Source organism: Aureobasidium subglaciale (assembly GCF_000721755.1).
Source record: "Aureobasidium subglaciale EXF-2481 unplaced genomic scaffold scaffold_17, whole genome shotgun sequence".
In the NCBI taxonomy this organism is placed as follows: Eukaryota; Fungi; Ascomycota; class Dothideomycetes; order Dothideales; family Saccotheciaceae; genus Aureobasidium; species Aureobasidium subglaciale.
Genome location: NW_013566978.1, coordinates 436,585 through 456,712, shown reverse-complemented (window position 1 = coordinate 456,712; position 20,128 = coordinate 436,585). Strand labels below are relative to the sequence as shown.

The 20,128-nt window shown below is 50.8% G+C and overlaps 10 protein-coding genes across 10 annotated transcripts; 3 read left to right on the top strand and 7 right to left on the bottom strand.

Annotated features, from left to right (window-relative positions):
* Window positions 1–903: 903 nt before the first annotated feature.
* AUEXF2481DRAFT_342362 (glycoside hydrolase family 3 protein) lies at window positions 904–3,561 on the bottom strand. Its single transcript, XM_013486474.1, has 2 exons — window positions 3,288–3,561; window positions 904–3,234 (listed from the first exon to the last, which is right to left on the bottom strand). Exons 1-2 carry the CDS (start codon window positions 3,430–3,432, stop codon window positions 962–964), a joined length of 2,418 nt encoding a protein of 805 aa, XP_013341928.1. The 5' UTR covers window positions 3,433–3,561; the 3' UTR covers window positions 904–961.
* Window positions 3,562–4,719: 1,158 nt separating this feature from the next.
* AUEXF2481DRAFT_6915 (uncharacterized protein) lies at window positions 4,720–5,599 on the top strand (the record flags this gene model as incomplete). Its single annotated transcript, XM_013486280.1, has 2 exons — window positions 4,720–4,942; window positions 5,166–5,599. 2 exons carry the CDS (start codon window positions 4,720–4,722, stop codon window positions 5,597–5,599), a joined length of 657 nt encoding a protein of 218 aa, XP_013341734.1.
* Window positions 5,600–6,009: 410 nt separating this feature from the next.
* On the bottom strand, window positions 6,010–6,336 carry AUEXF2481DRAFT_6914 (uncharacterized protein; the record flags this gene model as incomplete). The annotated part of the gene is made up of 1 exon (XM_013486279.1): window positions 6,010–6,336. One exon carries the CDS (start codon window positions 6,334–6,336, stop codon window positions 6,010–6,012), a length of 327 nt encoding a protein of 108 aa, XP_013341733.1.
* A 225-nt stretch (window positions 6,337–6,561) lies between these two features.
* On the bottom strand, window positions 6,562–7,941 carry AUEXF2481DRAFT_31416 (uncharacterized protein; the record flags this gene model as incomplete). Its single annotated transcript, XM_013486325.1, has 1 exon — window positions 6,562–7,941. One exon carries the CDS (start codon window positions 7,939–7,941, stop codon window positions 6,562–6,564), a length of 1,380 nt encoding a protein of 459 aa, XP_013341779.1.
* Window positions 7,942–8,569: 628 nt separating this feature from the next.
* On the top strand, window positions 8,570–9,862 carry AUEXF2481DRAFT_81593 (uncharacterized protein). Its single transcript, XM_013486421.1, has 3 exons — window positions 8,570–8,747; window positions 8,804–9,002; window positions 9,060–9,862. Exons 1-3 carry the CDS (start codon window positions 8,608–8,610, stop codon window positions 9,585–9,587), a joined length of 867 nt encoding a protein of 288 aa, XP_013341875.1. The 5' UTR covers window positions 8,570–8,607; the 3' UTR covers window positions 9,588–9,862.
* AUEXF2481DRAFT_342266 (uncharacterized protein) lies at window positions 9,407–11,036 on the bottom strand. The gene is made up of 3 exons (XM_013486473.1): window positions 10,202–11,036; window positions 9,989–10,148; window positions 9,407–9,937 (listed from the first exon to the last, which is right to left on the bottom strand). The coding sequence occupies exons 1-3, from the start codon at window positions 10,756–10,758 to the stop codon at window positions 9,770–9,772; spliced, it is 885 nt and encodes a 294-aa protein (XP_013341927.1). The 5' UTR covers window positions 10,759–11,036; the 3' UTR covers window positions 9,407–9,769.
* A 165-nt stretch (window positions 11,037–11,201) lies between these two features.
* Window positions 11,202–11,653, bottom strand: AUEXF2481DRAFT_6910 (uncharacterized protein; the record flags this gene model as incomplete). Its single annotated transcript, XM_013486278.1, has 2 exons — window positions 11,202–11,400; window positions 11,457–11,653. 2 exons carry the CDS (start codon window positions 11,651–11,653, stop codon window positions 11,202–11,204), a joined length of 396 nt encoding a protein of 131 aa, XP_013341732.1.
* Window positions 11,654–12,179: 526 nt separating this feature from the next.
* AUEXF2481DRAFT_31413 (uncharacterized protein) lies at window positions 12,180–13,492 on the top strand (the record flags this gene model as incomplete). The annotated part of the gene is made up of 5 exons (XM_013486324.1): window positions 12,180–12,243; window positions 12,279–12,626; window positions 12,759–13,042; window positions 13,096–13,234; window positions 13,314–13,492. The coding sequence occupies 5 exons, from the start codon at window positions 12,180–12,182 to the stop codon at window positions 13,490–13,492; spliced, it is 1,014 nt and encodes a 337-aa protein (XP_013341778.1).
* A 100-nt stretch (window positions 13,493–13,592) lies between these two features.
* AUEXF2481DRAFT_342262 (uncharacterized protein) lies at window positions 13,593–18,426 on the bottom strand. The gene is made up of 2 exons (XM_013486472.1): window positions 17,346–18,426; window positions 13,593–17,294 (listed from the first exon to the last, which is right to left on the bottom strand). The coding sequence occupies exons 1-2, from the start codon at window positions 18,304–18,306 to the stop codon at window positions 13,870–13,872; spliced, it is 4,386 nt and encodes a 1,461-aa protein (XP_013341926.1). The 5' UTR covers window positions 18,307–18,426; the 3' UTR covers window positions 13,593–13,869.
* On the bottom strand, window positions 18,326–20,102 carry AUEXF2481DRAFT_110146 (uncharacterized protein). Its single transcript, XM_013486471.1, has 3 exons — window positions 19,426–20,102; window positions 18,858–19,374; window positions 18,326–18,798 (listed from the first exon to the last, which is right to left on the bottom strand). Exons 1-2 carry the CDS (start codon window positions 20,028–20,030, stop codon window positions 18,858–18,860), a joined length of 1,122 nt encoding a protein of 373 aa, XP_013341925.1. The 5' UTR covers window positions 20,031–20,102; the 3' UTR covers window positions 18,326–18,798.
* Window positions 20,103–20,128: the final 26 nt, after the last annotated feature.

The window sequence follows — 20,128 nt, the reverse complement described above, 5'->3', positions numbered from 1 at the left end:
GCAATGGGAGGAAAAAGAAAACGAAATCCGCACAATGTCCGCCGAAGGAGACCTAGTGTAGTCCGTCCTCAGCCGCCTAACCACCATGTCGGCTCGACAATTTGAACTGTCTTATATGCTCTGAAGGCAAGGCCGGGACGGCAGAGCCATGGGGGCAAGCTCTGCCGTTGTAAAGAAGGCGCAAAAAGAAACGGGTTTGTAGGATAAGATTGTTGTGAGACGGCGCGACAGAAGCAAGAGAAGCGGACTGCCTGTAGGATAAGTTACCGTAGTCAAAATGACGGCCTGTCGGATGCAACAAAATCGGCTCGCCGGCCAAAGGTGAAGAAACAAAGGCGGACCCAAAGGACATAGCGACGGAGTAGCAGAAGACGCGACTGGGGCATAGTACACCTGCTGTATCCAAGAATAAAGTTTACTTCATGTTGAGTTTTTGCATTCCTATCCTTCTTCTTCTTCTTCTTCTCTCTCAACAATACTATAAAAAAAGAAAAGACGAAAGGAGAATGCTAATATTATGACAGAAGCTGGGATTATATCTTCCGCACCTTCGGAACCCTTCAGAATGCCCCGGCCAGAAACCCAAACTGCAGAGATGATTCCTGGAAAGGCTTAATTCTTCGCTGTGTTTTGGCCAAGGAATTGATACTCGACAAGATTGGAAGACTGGAACAGATGAATCGCGATACTGGCTATAATGATGATGCTGGTATTGATTTTGGCGAGAAGATTGGAGCTAAAGCACTGAAATTGGATGAAAAGTTCTACGCAGAGGAGAGAGTCTTGATTGAGTTGTTGAGGACAAACATTCCTAGTGGGAAGATTATGGATGCATTGGGTTCATGATTGATGGAGCAAAGAAGAGAGGTAAGGAGGTATAGATCATGTCATTGTTCATTACTGCTATTTTGGCAATACACTATCATAAAGCCCACAAAAGGGTTCTACATCATTCATTGGCCTAAGTCTCTGGCTCGAGGACCTCAGTGGTTGCAATGACTGGGAACTCACCAGTACTTCCGTAACCACCGTAGAAGTACTCAGAAGGAGGAATAGTAGGACCACCTGATGGGGGTTGCGGCCACTCGTCAAGACAAGCAGGAGAGCCAGTCAGGGTGAAATTGACCATTGTCAACTCGGGCATAGTGTCGATCATCAGAGCATAGTCGCCAGGGTAGAGATAAGTGTTACCGTGGTCGTCAATACGAGACAGCGAACCAAGAGTCAGGTTCAAGGTAGCGGTCTGAGATGCACCGCCAGCAATGTCGTGGAGACGCTGGTAGCTAACGAGAGACTTTTTGGGGTAAGGAGAAGGTCCGAACTGACCGGCCAGGAAACCGAGGGCAACGTAGTCAGAGCTGACTTTACCAGTATTTTGAACATTCACAGAGATGCTCTCAAAGGCGCAACGATCCTTGTAGGTCTCGTTGCAGTTGGCAGTCAAGGCGGAGATGTCGTAGCTGGAAGCAGCCATAGGAGAAATGTTGGCCGAGAAATTGGTGTAGTGCATGCCGTAGCCAAACTCGAAAACGGCAGTACCGTTGTACCACTTGTAAGTTCTACCAGGAGAGCCAGTGGTCTCGTTGGGACGCAGAGTCATATCGGTCATGGGAATGTCAGAAACGTAGTGAGCAGGGTACTGGGTAACAGGAAGACGACCAGCAGGTGCGGTCTTTCCAGTGATAATGTTCAGAAGGGCAACACCACCATCCTGACCAGGGTATCCACCCCAGAGAAGAGCAGAGATGTTGGGGTTGTTGACGTGAGGAGCGTTGTCGAGCTGACCACCCATCTGGATGACAATTGTAGGTTTGCCGTATGAGGCGAGCTCACCAATGACATCAAGTTGAGCACCAGTCCAATTGATAGTCTCACGGTCCATGCCCTCAGCCTCAACACTGTCATCAACACCACCAGCATAAATGATGACATCGGCGTTGTCGGCAGCAGTCCACACGGGAAGCCAGTGGTCAGTGGTGGGATCACCTTGTCCGCCAGGTCCGCCAGCATAGAAGACTTGAGCACCAGATTGCTGAGCAGCATACAAAGGGCTGTGAAGGTATGGAGGAACACCGAAGTAGTTACCAATCATCTGCTGAGTAGCGTTGGCCCAGTCGCCAATGACCGCAATCTTAGTGCTGTTGGTGACAGTGAGAGGAAGAAGACCGTCGTTCTTAAGAAGGACAATACCTTCCTCAGCAGCAGTGAGGGCGAGTTGCTGAGCATAGGGAGTGCTGACATCAGAGAAGGTCAAGTTTCTGTACATAGCGTCGGGACCATCGAAGTAGCCAGTGCGGACTAGCGAGGTGTAGAGACGAAGAAGAGCCTGGTCGACAGTGGTCTGGTTGATCAAACCCTCGCTGTAAGCCTTGGGAAGATGGTGTTGGTAGTAGGTACCGCAATCAAGATCGGTACCAGCGTTGAGAGCAGCAGCAGCAGCACCTTGGCGAGTGTCGCTGAAGTTGTGGGGAAGGAAGATGTTTTGAATAGAGTCGCAGTCACTGGTGACCCACTGCTCTTCGTTGGTCCATCCCCAGTGCTCACGAAGAACATCATTCAGAAGCCAAGGGTCGGCACAAGTTGGGACACCGTTCAGAGCGCTGTATGTGCACATGAAAGCTCCAACATTGGAATCTCTGGCACATGAGCGGAAAGAAGGAAGGTAGTACTCTACAAGATCGCGCTGAGAGATCTGAACATCATTCTGGTAACGAAGGTTACCATTCCATGACTCGATGTCGTAACCAGCGAAATGCTTGCAAGTAGCAGTAATCTTCCTGATCTCGGGGTCCTCGCCGCCCTGGAGACCCAAAATGAGAGCGTGGACGTAGGAAGACAGATGGTAAGGATCTTCACCAGGAGTCTCCTGACCTCTGCCCCAGCGAGGGTCTCTGTAAGGGTTGATATTAGGAGTCCAGAAGTCGAGACCAGCACGTCCATAGTTGTTGAATGCTCTGGCTTCGGTACTGACGACCTCAGCAACAGCAGTGATGAGCTCGTCGTCGAAAGCGGCACCCATCAAGATGGGCTGCGGGAAGGACGTCGCATAGCGGAAGTCTCCGCTGGCATTGAAGGTGACACCAGGAGATTCGGCGACACCGTGGAGAGCCTCTTGCCACCATTGGTAGATTGGCAGACCAAGTCTGGGCACTCCAGGGCTGTTATTTCCAGTAAGATTGAGCTTCTCAGCAACAGTGAAGGCAGAGACCAAGGCTCTAGCTCTTGCGATTGGGTCTGGAAAGTGTTAGAAGATGGTAGGCGAGCATGTGTAGTAGAGTTGAGCATACCTGCAGACTTGTCACAGACTGTGTTGTTCGAGAGAGGGCCATTGACACAGTCAGGGAAACCACCTTGAGAGGTTCCTGTGAAGGTCTGGGCAGAAGCACCAGCTCCGAGCAATGCCAATGCAGAGAGAGAAAGTAGAGCGGCCATGATGAAGGTATATGGCCCGGTATGAGGAGAGATGCTTTAGGTCAAAGTCAATGAGTGGGAGAAGCAACTATATATGCCATGTCATGACGGACTAGCAAAACACATTCAGGTGGAATGATGGTCACGTCGGTGGCCGAGTATGGGGATCTGCCAACCTTGAGCTTGGATAAAGTCTCTAGCACAGTGGGGATCCCATTGCGGAGCATCATGTTCTAGCACTGGAAAAAGTATGCTGGTCACCGGTCTCCCAGCGGTGGATCATTGCCGATTGCTTGCAATAGACAAGATCAACACATAAGACCGGGCTGTGAAGACATTAGTTCGGCATCAATGCATTTAGCAGGTCCCCGCACTTTCTCCGCAGGTTAAATGGCAAGATGGTGCGTACTCCACACTTTCGACTCTGCGTGTGTTTGCAAACCATGTCCATCTCGTGCATACAGGTGCAGAAGGAATATTGATGGAGAAGACGTCATTCTTGAGGCTGCTGTGTATCGCTTTCGGCATGCCGTTCCGTGCCGAGGGGTATCAGGCGCAAGTACCTGCGTGAGCTAGCTGTGTCGAGAGCGAATTAGACAGGGTAGATTTAGCCACAACAGTAGCGTGGCTGGCATGTTTGCCACGGGGAGGGTAAAGTGTAAAGCCGACGACGGGGTTAAGGTCAAACGACGATGATCGATCGCGTGAAGGCATTTTAACCAGTTTAGCCAGCCATTGAGATGTGGAGTTTTCCGTCAGTCCACAGCATCGGAAGTCGATCGGCATTTTGCTTGGACTTGACAGCAACATGTCGGTCCAGAGATGCGGAAGGTCGAAGCAGGTCTGCTACGTCAAAAGAGCATGGGTGCCTGAGCGACAAGACCTTGAATTACCTGAGAGGCTGAGAACAGGCAAGGCATGATGTCCTCGGACGAAAGCACAATTGGAAGATCTGTCGGGTCGATGCATGTGTGAGATGTATGCCAAAGTCCGTATTATCTCATGCTGTGCGGTCACATCTCGTACGTCGTACGAACAAACGACACCGAGGCGACGACGACATGTCTTGCATCGACAAGCAATTGAGAAGAGTGCCAATTGTATAGAAACGAGGCTCTGCGGATTGTCGAGAAGCACGGACATATTCGACCCCAGATTTCTAGCATCTCTTCGTCATGATTCAAGTCGAGCGACAAGACTTTGGCTGAGCTCTTGACAATTGACAAACACACACAACTTCGCGACCTGATACATCACCCTCCACATCCTGAAGCAGTCGACTGGCCATCTGAAACACATCCATCCACCATGGGCTCATCAGCATCGAAACCGGCCTCTCGCGCCGCCAATGCTGCAACAAAAGCAACACGCCAATACCCATCTCGCCCGTCACCCGCAACATCCACACAGGCAGCAGCTCCCACACGAACCACAAATGCACCATCCCAACCTCCGCCGCCACCAGGTGCAGGCCACCGAGCAGGTCCCACAGTACACCCCCAGCCACGCGCAAGTGGCCAGCGCAACGAAGGTATGCTTCAACCTTTTCTCTCTCTTTCGCCTTCTACACAAAACTTCCCGGTCACAATGATGAAACTCAACGATTCCCCTTAATACACCACCTACATGGTGAATGATTCGAAATCGTCCAAATCAACAGTCTATATCTGATCTGTCTACCCACTCTCCGCTTCTTCCACCTCCCTCTATCGCTCTGCATCAAGCAACCAGAAATTAACAAAGCTTCCTCTCAGAAATCAACCTCGACGCCTCAGACCCAGATTTCGCCCGCTCCCTCCGTCAACTAGGCGCCGTACAACCAAACCCCACCCTCTCACCCTCTTCAACCTTTTCCGCGCATCCAAGCTCCCACTTCCCAAACCCTTACGGTCAACAAGGAAACAATACCACGGCACCTCCACAGCGATTAAATCCCGCATTGAGAGTGCTGCAAGCTCGTGCTGAGTTGGCTGGAGAGGCAGAGCGAGAGTTTTTGGAAGCTGGAAAGAGGGGGAGTGCTGGCAGGAGGTTTTTGGATGTGGGTACCTTGAGGAATGTGATTACTATGAGAGACCAACGGGGCATGAGTGATGCTGAGATCGAGAGGGGTTTGGGCCTGAGAAGTGGTACCGTAGCGAAGCTCGGTCCCAAGGGTGTCGTCGGTGTTGAGGGCATTCTGGAAGATTGAGCCGTCACGTTTGGACAAGCCACACCGTACATGAGACTGGATGTATATTACCATACGACGAGCAACAAGCATAGAACTGTATACCACTGTAACAATAGTCATGGCAATATTGCTTGCCCACGAGCATCCTCGACCCCGCCATCTCTATGGCTTCATCCATGAGATCAAATGAGTGACTCTGGCCCAGTCTCCAAGCAAGACAAGAAATACATGGGAGAAGGAGAGGGCTATAGGGTGGAACCCAGAAAAAACTGAACGCCGTTCCATGCATCTAAGACTCCCACTTACATAAATCTCTGGTGAAATAAACCTTTGGATCCCGGAAGCAAGAGGTTAAGAAGAAAGGAAGAAGAAAAGAGAGCATTGCTCAGACGGCAAGCAATAGCGCTGTGACAAGCGAAGAAAAGTCATCAACGCCAGAAGATATTGTGTCTAACGTGCTGAACAGGACGCAGTCCAGGAGGCAGTCCAAAGTTTGGCATTGGGACCCAGCTATCTGGCGGAAAGGAAGGTGGCATCATGTGTTGGTAGTTTGAATATTGAGGTTGCGCAAACATGGGCATCGTTGGCATAGGATGTCTACCAAAGCCTTGTGAAGCAAAAGCTGCTGGTCCAGGTCGTGCCTTGCCATTGAAATGAGGTGCGTTGGGTAAGAACATGCCGTGGCGGACAGGAAGTGTCAATGGTGGTGGCTGACCGTATAGTACCTGGCCGTATGGGGGCTGATTGAAGAACATAGGATGAGGCTGTGGAGGCGCGAGCTCATTACGGTGAGCTTGATGACCATATGGTGACCGGATTCTAAAACGCCTAGCCGCACCCGTATACTGATCTCTTTGCCGAGGAGGTGGTGCGATTGGAGTGCACATAGACTCTGGAGTCTGTCGTGAATGCTCACTTGCTTGAGAGACAGGATCCGAGCTAAGCGACTGAACACTGTCGTATCTAGAAGATTCGAGACTCTAACTCGAGACTGCCTGGCGAGACAAGAACTTATGAGGAACCGGGACATTGGCTGTTTTGCCCTTTTGAGGTACGTTTGAACGCTTGCATGAACGGCGCTGTTTTTTAATCACGCCACTCTCTACCTGTTGTAGTAGACGGAAGGTTCTGCTCAATACGATGTGAGGTGTTGTGACAAAGTGGGTCAGCTGCGAGTACAGACGCCAAAGCAAGTTCGCACGTTCGCTCGAGATTATGCAGCCAATGTCAGTCGCACCACCACGGAGCAACGATTGTAGTGCAGTCATGACCAGTTGTTCGGTATCAGTCTTCCATGGTCCATCTTCCGAGCCCTTGCCTTGGGAAGGTCGACCGTGCTGAAGTGCTGCTTGGGCTTTGAGTCTGCGAATGTTGGCAATGTGATGATGCAGTATCTCAATAGCTTTGTTGATCAGAAGCAAGATCTCCACGTCTGGCTCTCCGAAATGTACTCCATCACACCATCTATCTCCAGCGTCCTCGTATCGATCGGACCCGGTAGCAGCTGCCAATAGAGCGTCAACGCTGCTGTCTACGTTGTATTGTTGGTCAGCAAGGTCGACACCAATATCATGTACTGATTCGTGTGTTGAAGTACCTCTGAGGTCATCTCTGCTCGACGGCGGGCGGATCTGTTGTTGGACAGGTGGCATGCTAAGACGTCCCAAAGCCTGACATGCATTTTGTAGCTTTCTAATACTGACCTCAGGGCTGTCGGGTTGCTGGGGCAGTGAAGAGAGGGAACTTGACAGGACGACAGGACTCTGCATTTCGTTCCCGAAGTATGCTGGGGGCTCGCTGGCGAGATCAGCTGAAGTGTCGTACATCAAGCCGGCAGCTGCAGGCAGAGCATCCGACTCTGGTAAGAAATCGGAATCCGGCCTATAACTCTTGACCGAGCCGATAACAGAGTATAGAGCTGATAGAGAAGAACGAGGAGTATCGTCGATAAAGTTGCTCAAGAAGTCATCACCATAGCCGGCAGGCTCGACCTCGTAAGAGTCGACATAGTCACTTTTATCGGCAGGCTCCCGCGAGGTCAGCACCACGGGATCTGAAGAGTTGATTGGGGGTAGATTCGAGGCCGCATGGGGTGAGGTTGGTGCTTGTGGGGACATGTTCAGATCTGCTGTAAGTCTTCGCTTTTTGGTCAGAGGCTCAAAGACATTGTTCGAGTATCTGGCAGGTCTCGATATCTTTCTTTTAGGCCGAGCAGGAGGCAGTTCTGGTTCCGGCTCCGGTTGTCTAGGGCGGATGTTCAATTTTAGACGTATCGGGGGTCGAGACGGTCGCGGCATAGCGACGTTGATGGTGTCTTGCGGAGTAGGCATATCTCCGGAAGCAGCGTGCCTTCTCGGCATGAGGAATGTGTGGTGGACTTTGACCTGCGATTTGGCTGCTCACGGAGGTTCGAGGTTGTTTTTCGAAGAATCTGATGCGGGTCCGCAGAGAGCAAGAAGGTAGTCTGCTTGCGGAATCGTCAAGGTTTACAATGTCGGGGTCCGGCTTTGGGGTGTTATAAGTCTCGCAGATGGCCAAGGCTTGTCGCATCGACAGATATTGTATCAGGGCATGATGATTGTTCGATACTTGGTAGATGGCTTATTGGAGATGCAAAAAACCTTGGACGTTGGCTCTTGCTCTGACTCGCAGCAGAATAGCAGTCATTCAGCATAGGGAAGTAGCATCTGCCTTGAGCGTAAAGCGCTTTCCCAAAAGGGTAATCATGCTGCCAGGTCTAGCAAAGGCTGCTTCGACTTAGCAGGCACATAGTGCGAAGACTCAATGCAGCCAATGCCGTGTGATCTCTCATTTTCGTGCTCATAAAATCACGCACGCATACTGAATTGAAAAAGATATTAGAATATCATCATTATCATGTTCGGGTATCGCAGTCGCAAGTGGCAGGAGATGATGGCTAGCGGCGACGAATGAGGCAAGTGGGCCGAAGCTGGAGCAACTTGGCCTCTCGACGCTTCGTCACCAAACCCGCTCTTGTTCAAGGACAACACCACTGCACCGCGACAATGAAGTTCTCAAGTGCATTTGTCCTGCCATTGCTGTCAATCAGCCCGAGTCTTGCTGCTGCTTCGTCATGGAGTTTTGAAGATGCGACTCTTAGCATTTCCAGCAAAGGAGCTGGTGTCGGCGGTGCTCTGAAGGAGAAGTGAGTAGCTCCGGTAGAGAGACACTTGTATCGCAGCGCTGACGTTACTTGAACAGATTGTCGCCCGAGGCACACCTCAGCAAGCTGATCAAGCTTGGCCCTGCAGACACGCTCAAGATCCTCATGACAACCATCGAAGACCAAACCGCAAAGAGACCCCACCAGGCCTTCCTGACTCTGCACGAACCCACCACCGGTCTCGAGGAGTCTTTCGTCTTCAGCGTCAAGGAGAGCGGTAAGGCCAGAGTCGAGCTGGTATGCCACAATTTCTTCTAAGCACAATCGCTACCCTTCAGCTGACGCGCGTCACAGTCGCAAAAGGACCTCCCCTTCCAGTTCCTAGCCGCAACCGCCCCCATCCAGGCCAAGCTCTTGATTGCTTCGTTTGGCTCTTCTGAGGCCTACTACACCCACGCTTTTGACTTGGATGTCGCCCGCGACCCCAATGTGCCCCTAAGCACCCCCGAACCTCCTCTCCGCTACGGCAAGCTGGCCGAGATTCACCACATCTTCCGCAGCGACCCCAAGTCTTCTCCTACCATTCTCTCCCTCGTCTTCACTCTCGCCGTGGTGGCTTGTCTTCCGGCTCTCCTTGGAGGCTGGCTGCTCCTAGGCGCAAACTTCAGCCACCTCTCCAAGGCCATGAACGCTGCTCCCGTCTCTCACGCTCTGTTCTTCGGCAGCATCGTAGCCATGGAATTCCTCTTCTTCCTATACTACTCTTCTTGGACTCTCTTCCAAATTCTACCTCCCGCTGGTCTCATCGGCACTGTGACCTTCCTCAGTGGCAGCAAAGCCCTCTGTGAAGTACAGCAACGTAGACTCGCTGGCCTGAGATAGAATGAAACCTGCAAGGTTACAACTTTCGAAGGGTCAGGTACCTTCCGAACTTGTCACACATACATTTAGAGATCACACCAAATGTCAAAAGTACTCATTTGCCAACCAACTACACTCATAGTTCTCTGCCCAAGTTACGTACAACGTTAATCATTACAATAGCGAGCCACATGATCATTGAATCAGGTGAATACATCCTTCTCTTTCTGCAGTGCCAGGAACGTCTCTTCGTCGTGTCCAGGAATCACTCTGCCTCGAGTCGTTCTCTCCAAGCGCTTCAGCCGCTGCGTACTCTGGAACCATGCGGGATGGTCACGAGCAAGCCAACCTTGAGGGATACCATCCCGCCACTGTTTGATATTAGCCTTGGTCAGACATCAATCGGAGAAGTATACACTCACGTTCTCGATGACGTGGCAATGGTCAGAGATGAAGAAGAAAGTACCACTGTCTGGCAAGTTGATCTGCATGCCGATCAACCCATCGGTATGTCCAGGCAAGTGGTGCAGTGTGATTCCCTGACAAAAGTCGATAGTCCTGTCGTCGAAAGTCTTCCAGTTCCTGTGCCGCCCAATTAGCGTAGTCTGTCTACTGCCATGGCGTTTCCCACTCACAAATCCAGGTTGAGGTAGTGCTTGAGGTAGACGCCAGCGTCTGCACCGGTTGCCACGCTCCAGAAAGCGCTTTTCAGCTCCTTGTCATGCACCCACACCTCGACATCCTGACGACCGAAGAACTCGTCAAGACCACCAGCATGATCAAGATGAAGATGTCCAATGATGACCTTCTTGATATCCTCAATCTTGTTTCCGGTCGCCGCAATTGCATTTCTCAATTCATGCTTCTCATCATACTTGACTCTTGTAAAGACATCAGACACTTGCGGGCCCCAGACTTCCGGATAATCCTTTCCACATCCAGTCTCCCAGAGGATCAATCCTTCGTGAGGGTGTGAGATCAAGCAACAGTATACTGGGAGATTACGACGCTTGTTCTCGAACGACTGGCCAGCTGTGGAGCCGAGAGAGGTGTTTGCGCCGCGGATGACAAAGGCTTCATCGCAGGCTAGCCATCCACATTCTAAGAGCCAGAGTTTTGTTCCTCGAGGGCAGACGTTTGAAATGTGGCCGGGTACTGCTCCGGAGTCGAGCTGAGCTTGGATCGCTGCCATGATGTTTTCACAATACCTACGGAATGGAGATTCGAATATGCAAGAAGCATGTGAGTAGGGTATTGCGGCTTATACATCATTTTTGATGCGCTATAGTACCCCGCTGTTATGAGTGATGTGAGTCTGACCCCGCATCGGTAATGGAATGTGAGGCAAGATGGGGATGATGGAAAGTCAACTTCTCCATGTACCCGGCCTTGTGGAACCGAAGATCACTCAAATATCATTCGGTATCATTGTATACGCATCTAGAAAATCTCGAAAAGATCACGGAGTCATGATTATGCATATCGCAATGCTGGAACGGACACCTCATCATCGCCGAAAACTCGCCGAACTCCCCACCCTGCCATGACATCAGCTCCGCCAAAAAGAAGCATTAACAGACCTCACTGGAACACCATTCTCTTTTGCACATGCCTTCGCAGCTCTTTTCCTTTCCATCAGTTGTATCCGATAATGCCTTGTCTCAGCACTTGAGTCTGCCTGACGAGTCCAACTCTTCTTCCAATCACACCCTCACCACCGACGCCTAGGTCAAGCTTCCTCGGCAAGCTGAATGATTGCGATGTGCTCGTCGACAGCGGGAATACATGTAATATCGATGTCGTGGGTGCCGGAGCTCTAAGATCTCCGTCGCGGCTGTGATATTGTCAGCAATTACTCACCATGTATATGCATCAAGACTATAAGCTTACAATATGACAATCTGACAACTACTCAGATCTGCATCCGCCGTGACTGGCACAGACGACGATTGAAATGTTGCTGTCGTCGTAGAAGCCTCGTCTTGGTGAAATAGCAATGATAGGTCTGGTAGAGTCGATTCTCCGAGAGACTTCAGGATAGCGATTGTGCCGCCGAGGACTGGTCGTGATGTTTCGCTGCCACACATTGTTGTATTTTTAAACAATTGCTGCTCCCAAAGCTTCGGATTGCGTGCGAAAGTGGTTCAAAGACGAGTAGAATTGTTCAAGTACTGAATTGGACTCGAGCGAGAGAAAGGCAAAGAACACACCATCAAGGTGGAGAGCACCCGCATGTCTTATATCAATCTTTTTCACACACACACACACACACACACACACACACACACACACACACACACACACACACACTTGAAATAGTCTCATGATAATCACATTATCTACAAAACGTTGACCATTCCACTAGGGTGGAAAAAAACATGCTCAAAACATGCTCAATCTTGCGGGGAGGCGTGAAACGTGGCTCACGGACTTGAGTTTGTATGAGGGCGTTTCGTCTGCAAAGGACAACTTCCGATATTTCGGCTATTCTTCTACTGAGGAATAAGAACGGAGTCCGAAAAAGTATGTTTGGCATGATTTTTGTGATAGAGTAGTTGTGTCCGGACTCGATCTTGGTTTCCTTTGTGATGGATCGATTCGCAGGCGATAGATATGAAATTCTTCACAAGCTGGGGTGGGGAGGCTACTCGATCACTTGGATCGCACGAGACCGTTTGTGAGTCGAGTGTAGGTCTAACTTGATGCTTCTAGCTAAAGATGCTCACAGATCATGTCGAAATGTAGCTTTGAAGATTACGATCTCGGAAGCCTCGACTTCAAGGAATCGTGAGCGCCAAGTTCTTGAGGCTCTTTGGCAAACAGAACCTCCATCGGAAGTGCAACATCAGCACGTCGTACGGCTCTTTGATGCATTCAAGCATGTTGGGCCCAACGGTACGCATGACTGTCTGATTCTGGAATTACTCGGTCCCAGCATTCCTACCCTCATCGAAGCACGGTATTCAGACCGCAGGCTCCCAGGAAAGATTGCAACAAAGCTTTGCAAGGAGACAAGTCTTGCGCTTGATATTCTGCACAAGCAGGGAATTGGACATGGAGGTGGGTGGACATAATCTTGCATGCCAGAGTGGCATATGCGAAACACTGGTTTCTGATCTTGTCACGCTACAGATCTTCATACAGGCAATATCGCGTTTGCAGACCACGAATTAAGCTTACTCTCCGAATAAGAGCTATCGAAAAAGCTGGGACCGCCTAAAATAGGCCAAGTCACCAGATCCGACGGGAGTCTCTTAGGCCGCGAGGTACCAGACTACCTAGTCTGGTCTGCAAGATTACCAACCACTGATCTGGAAATTGCAAAAGCATCAATCAAGCTTATTGACTTTGGGGAATCGTTTTTCCTGAATAATAGAACGAAGACACTGCATACACCGCTGGCAATGCGAGCCCCTGAACTGCTATTCGACGATGATTATGATCTCTCAGTAGACAGCTGGGCTCTAGGTTGTACCGTAAGTCGACACCATAAGAACTTACGTCGGCACTCTTCTGACGTAGATCGTAGATGTTCGAGTTGATCGTCGGCCAACCTCCAATTTCTAGACTCTTGGCAAAGAAGGGAGATATTCTACAACAAATTGCTGATTTGATTGGCGAGCCGCCAGAAAGATGGCAGTCTAAATGGAAAGCACTGCCAAAATGGGGTAAGCAGATGATTCCTATCTTCACTAGGTAGAAACAAGTACTGACAGCAGAAAGAACTATCTGCCGAAGATGGTCCAGCATATACACTGGAAGAGTGGTTGGAGTTGTGCTACTTTGATGCCGAAAAGTCTCCCGATTTGAGTCGTCATGAAGTCGCGGAATTCGGAAGATTTGTCAAAAAGCTGATACAGTGGCAACCCTCCGCTCGCCCATCGTTGCCGAATGTCCTCTTGGACGACTGGCTCAAGAGCCAATAATCAGAGTCTATTCTGACATGCATGCAATGTATCCGATCCTACGATCTGACTGATCGGGCTGTAAGAATGCCTCGAGTCACATCAGTCGTCAAACCTCATATCCATGTTGTCGGATGACTGCACTTATTCATGGAAGGCTGTAATTAGAAACATCACTAAAAGTCACCACAGAAGGAAAACACAACTGTCAAGGAAGGCTCTAAGCAAGAGGCAAGTGTAGTGAGAAGATATGCAATTCATCTAAGCAAAAGAGCTACAACAAGACTTGTAATGCAAAATGACAATTTCATGTATTCTCCAAAAAAAAAAAACAGGCGATAGTTCTCATCTTGTGCTGTCCAAACCACATTCCTCCTCGTCAAGTTCTCGTCATCTCCTTAACCAATAATCTTGGTCTTGCCAAAGTTCTTCTTGGCTTCAACAGCAGCTTTACGTTGCGGTCTTTCACTTGAGACCGCTTCAGGTTCTGTGGCAGTCTTTTTGGTGGCAGCCTTGGGCTTGGTGACCTTAGCCGAGGTCTTCTTCGACTTGACAGCAGGCTTAGTAGCCTTTCTCACGGAACCTCCAATGGGAGTGGGTGGCTGTGAACTTTCAGGGGTCGGTGGCGCTGACTTGAAGGCAGGCTTGGGGTTGAAAGTGACCTTTCTGCTTGCCTCGGTCTTCTTTCCCTTCTTGTCAGCAGCCTTCAGCGCCTTCTTCTCCTTTCTCTTTTCCTTCTTGCGAGAAGCACGGTTGGCGGCTTTCTGGGCGGAGGTGCGCTTGGGTGTTGGAGGAGGGGAGGTGGGATCGTTGAGGGCGGAGCCAGGACGGTACAGAGGATCGTTGCTCTTGCGAGGTGCCTTGGGCAGTCTGGGCGATATCTCGTCCGAGTCGAAAGGTGAGGGGGTCCCGGGCTGGTACTCAGGGTCGTCATTGGCGGTGCTCTTGCGCTTGGGTTGGCTAGTAGGGGTAAGGAGCTGAGCTGAACGCTTACGCTTGAGGCTGTTGTCGCTACTTGACTCGCTCGACGACGAGGAGATGCTTATAGGGGCCTGACTTTCTTCAGTCTTTGTGAATCTTCCTGGTGAGTACTTAAGCATGAAAAGTCTGTCTTTCTCGAGCTCTTGGTCGACAAATTCATGGACCACTTCCAGGAACTTTCGCCTGGCAACTTCAGGGGCCTCGTAACCAGGTGCCGCGCGGTAAACCCTTACTAACGTGATAAACGTTCTCCAGGCCCTTTTGTAGATACTTCTGAGCTTTCTCAAAGCATGCCCCGACCCGAGTGCCGCTTTCAGTATATCAGTAATCTCCATATCGTCTTGATCGGCCATATCAAGGCCATCGTGTTTGACGGGAATGAAGTAATCAGCTGGGAAGCGCTTTGTATCATCATATCCACTGCAATAAGCTTTCCAAAGAACACCTGACACAACTTTTCGGATGTAGTATTTTCTCATCCAAAGACTCTCAGGCTGAGGGTGATCAGCCAACTCTTCGAAGGCGATCCGAGCTTTGTCCAAGATTCTCCATAGATCATATAGCTCAATTGGACCACAGAGAGTGTTGACGTGTGTACCCGAGAAGCTGTCGACATCCTTAACGGTCTTCTTCGAGCCGCGACGACCGAGGTTCTTGGTAATGTCACGAAGATGATCGAAAACTATGTCCTGAACCCACTGGCTGTGTGAAAGCCCGTTGGTGTCGGCGTCAGGGTCTTCAAGAAGTCCCTCGATCAGGTTGTGTGTCATAAGCAACGCATCGAACGCTTGCTGGAGGTTCAAGTTGAGCTTGCGAAGAACACCATGTGCTGAGCCATCGGCGAGGATGCGAGCCGCGTCGAGATGTTCTTTGCCACTTGACTTCTTGGAATGATCTCTCACCATGGCCTCGACATCGTTTACAAGAGGATTTTCAAGGACTCGCTTGATTAATTTGTCTGTAAAATCTCTAGCACTGGTTGGTTCTCTGATTGGCAGGTAAGAATCGTGAGTGGCTCGAGCGTGTATATCGTCAGCGTCGAGAGCATCGTCAACGCCTTCAGAATAGTCATCGACACCGATGTCAAAGTCTCCAGGAGCTTCCACTTCGTCCTCGCTTTCTCCGAGATCAATGTCGTCCAAAGCGGTCAGCTCACCAGATGTAGGACGAATGGCAAGCGCGGGGTCGTAGTCCGAGGCGACGGTGGCTTCCATCGATTCTCGCCACGAGGCCGGGAGACCAGCAGGTACAGCGTAAAGATCAGAGTCGTCATCTACTGGCGCGATGACGCGACGCTGGCCAGTTTTGGTTGGAAACCGTGCTTCAAGTTCTGTGATGGCCTGTCCAATATCATTAATGGAAACGTTAGACGGAGCGATTTTGGGCAAGGCTATCGGGGCACCAGCTTGTTCAAGAGAGATGCAAACAGCTGCGACAAACAAAGCTTCTTCATTAGTCTTGAATTGCTCCATGTTGCGGCTGTCCATAACAATCTTTTGGGCTCCAGGGACTGCTTTGCGGGGAATGTCAAGATTCAAGCAGTAAGTGTCGAATCTTTCTAGGACTTTCGCCAAGCTTGAAGGTTGATCATGGTTGGACAGAAAGTCGACATTGCCCTTGCCAGTCGTAGGGCTTTTGGACTTGGGCACCATTGGAGGCGAGAACGCTCTTCGAGCCGTACTTTCTCCAACGACATCAGAGTGAATCGGACCATCCTCAGTAAAGTCCATAGGGTCACTTGGCGAGGATTGAGGCCACTTTGGCGAGCCGAACAATTTTGTAGTTGGTGGTGATCGATGAGCGTGAGGAATGGTACCGGCCAGTGCCTTCCTTCTTGCTCTCTCTGCGTCATCACGTCGCAACAGATAGTGATCAGATTCGAGTCCTTTGTAGGAACGTGGAGGAGGGGAGTCCTCTGGGGTAACAAACTGAGTAGAGCCATCCGTGCCGACAACCAGCTTGGAGCCGACCACCGAGACTGTGAAAGACGGAACAGTACGCAGTCTATTGCGCTCGATTGCGTGCTCATTGTAGTGCTCCACAATACTGTACTCGCCAAAGTCGATATGGGCATCACAGACACGACAGGTCTGCTCACGCTCGAGGAGCTCATTTTCTAGATTGAGGAGAACCTCTTCCAGTCGTGCGAACCAGTTGAGACCAGGGACGTCCTTGATGAACTCGACCTTTGCTGGGTCTAGCTGATCAACAGTCATCTCAGGCTCGATGTGAAGATTTAGTTTTTGACAATGCGCAAAGTATAACCTACGCTCTTCACGGTGCAGGTTATAGTGCTCATATCTTGTCTTTGGGCACTTGCTCCACTTCAACCCACAAGCTAGACAACACTTGGAACGAGCGTCGATTTCTCTCTGGGCTCTGACCGCGCGAGCGTAATACTTGTCGTACAATTTCCTCGTAAGCACCGCTTTCTTGGGATCGACCTTTGCGCCGGGCGTGTTGCAGTACTTCTCGGTGAAGACAGGCTCGGGTCGGATACGTCTCTTTCTCACTCTAGAGGTTTTGTCGATTCTATCGTACAAAGCCTTCCATGCAGGATCATCGTGGGCGATTGGTCCTGGCTGCACCCAGGGCTTTGCTTTGGGAGTCTCAAAAGATTTCGAGGGAACAGACGCAGCGTTTACGGACGCCTTGGGTGGAGGAACGTCGAGAGAGTCGATCTCCATTTCAGTGTCCTCCACAGCCGCTACTGCAGCTGACTTGTTGGTCGCTTCCACGGTTTCGACTGCCTCTGACTCTTCGATGCGTTTGTGGTTGTGAGCAAGACAAGGACTGGTGTAGTTGACCCGATTTATATCCACTTCGCGTAGCATCATCTTGGCTGTTGGGTTGTTAGTGTTAGATCAGAAATGGGTTGTCGATTTTCACTCACCTCTATATCCGTGCCAGCCATTCAGAGGCGTGTTGTAATAGTCCAGAAAGCCGACGGGATCTTGCTCGAGCTGAGGGTAGAAGACTTCCCACACCGGCTCAACCTCCTTGGTCTTCTCCTTAGCCGCCTCGGCTGCCTTGTTTGTGTCAACCACGAGAGTTGCGGTATGTTCCTCGGGTGTTGGAGCACGGGATCTTCTGGTTCTAGAAGCTTGGATGGCGCTTCCAGGGGAGGATGCCTCAACTGGTGCCTCAACAGGTACCTCGGTTGTTGCTTCAGCTGATGCGTCTACAAGCGGCTCGGCTGATGATGCAGCAGCTTTTGCTGCTAGGTGAGCTTCTCCGCTGAGGGATGGCTTGTACTGCTCCTTACGTTTCCAGAAGACATAGCGAGGCATTTCGCCTGGCTGCATGACAACAAAAGAAGGCTTTGACTCGAAGTAGACAGTGTTCATCGCAAGTGGAGGTACCACAGCGGGCAGATAGTAGATGTGCTGCTTGGTAGGCTCGTTGGTGTCAATGACGGGTATGGCACCAGTCAGTTCTTCAGCTTCGGGAATGTTGATGATCTGCCCCCCCTCAAAGACACCCTTGAGTTGGCCCCAATTGATGAGACCGACCTGATCATCAGAGGCGGCTACCTTCACGTGCTGTGATGATGGAGCTGTACCCCTGCGACCAGTAAGTTGGTATCCCACCGCGGTTTTGCAGGGTTGAACGATTGCGTAAGTCGTTTGTTCATCTTCCCATTCCAAGATGGCATCGAGGACAGCTCCATGAGGTTCCTTTTGCACAATGGCGAGCGTTCCATATGAGTTGAGCCTGCCGGCCTCGTCCTGGTTCATGCGATCGTAATAGGAGCCTTCTGGATACTCGTTCGCAAAAGACCACCGGAAGCGCCTGTAGCGGGCCATGGCTGCGAGTAACGGTATGTGAAAATCACGGTCAAGTGTTTGAGACATGAAATGAGAGTACGAGAATGTAGAGCAAAGAGAGTAGGTTGGGAGTTATGGAGACAAAGATGATATACACAGCGGGTTGGAGATGTGCTGGACACGAAAACGGAAGCTTTACGCATCCGGGCATCTCAAAGACGGTGACTGACGGAGCGTGAGAAATCACATCATGAACAAAGAGAAATGCTTACTATGTATCGCTTCTTTGTCTTACCACTCGGGCAGAAGATCGACCTACCTGCTTGAGACTTGCACAGGTAGGAGTGAGAAGTTTGTGCATACGGCGCCTTAGACTAGGTACTGCAGGGTTGCTGTATAATGATTCCAAGGTGTGGTGTTCATGTATCTTCTTGGCATGCATCATCAACGTGAGAGAAATGAGGAATGTCGCATCGACGGTCTCGGCGTTGTCCATGAAGCGCGGAATGTATATATTCTCCTCACATGCCCGAAAGCGGCATATTTAGCGACAAAAGATGTGGAAAATCGTATCATTGCCTGTTGCAAGATTAGTTACTGTAGCGGGGGTAAATTTGCAGCGCACGAGCAAGGCTTACTCACAGCTCCGTCCTGTCCATTTCCGGCACAGGGGATCTCTTCTTGGGAGGTAAAAGGTACCCATCTAATTCCATCCACTCGGCAGTGAAAGCAGTGACAATCTTGGCCCAGTCCTTTACGGTAGGTATGTCGAGATGTTCGCCATCATCAGCCATGGTATGCCAGACATTGGGAAAAGGCGCGGGGATCATATGGAGGATATCAACACCTCTAGCCTGGAAAGGTAGGTGGTCGTCTTCGATAGCGCCGCCAAGCCACCTGTCAGACTCTTTCTTGTTGGCCTCTCGCAGAAAAGGGTTCTTGGACGAGGTTTCGAGTTGCTTGAGAGAGCGTAATCTTGACTCGACATTCGCCATGTTCGAGTAGGCCCAGTGAGTGGTCTTGAAAAAGGATGGTACGGTTGGATTGGCGGAACCCAGCAGGTCTAGTAAGACGAAGAGGTCAATGGCATCGAGCGGGGTGCGGTAGGTCGAGGTGGCAGGATGCATCGTCTGCTCCCACTCTTCGGCCAGAGATCTGTTGTGCGTGAGCTACAGAGATTGGACAAAGTGATTGTGTGTTTTGTACCTCGCGCCATAGATGGAGTCGTCATGTGTCCAGACCTTGAAGGCCTCCTCTCCGTCCAGCAGGATGATCTGCACACCACTTGCTTCCTCCAATTCACTCTCGCCCTCGTCCTCCATGTGTTTCCACTTTGCAGTCAAGGCGGCGTCCAGGCTTCTGGCAGCGTGCATCAACATGGCACACGGAGCAGCGCTGTCAATGGCTCCGATGAAGCCTGGCGGGTCAATTTTGCTGTCGTAGTGGGCAACTAGAGCCAGTCTTCCGACATGACCCTCATCTGTCCAGGGTGGATCTCTGGTCGCTATGAGATTGACAAAGGGCGTCTCCTGGTCGCCCGAGATGGGCGTCTTTGACGAAGAGTTCTGGAAGGTCAGCTCCCACTCTGGCAGCGACTTCTGGAAAAAGTCGACAAAGTGATTGAGGACGGCCGTTGAGCCAGGAGTTCCAGGGACGCGTGGCTGGAGGATGGGAGCTAGCAGGGCTCCGTGTTGAATGTCAAAGTCGTCGGCAGGGTCGGCAATGCTGCGGAGGCTGTCGTCGGAAAGAGCCTTGTACGCAGCAGCTCCAGCCAACAGGCCCAACAGACCAGCTAGTCGTGAGATAATCATCTTGACGCGCGCATTTAGCCGCGATCAAGTCGCATGGTCAGGGAGTCGCGACTCTGTGGGTCGTGGCAGATGTATGCTGTCATTCGCCGAGGCGCGCT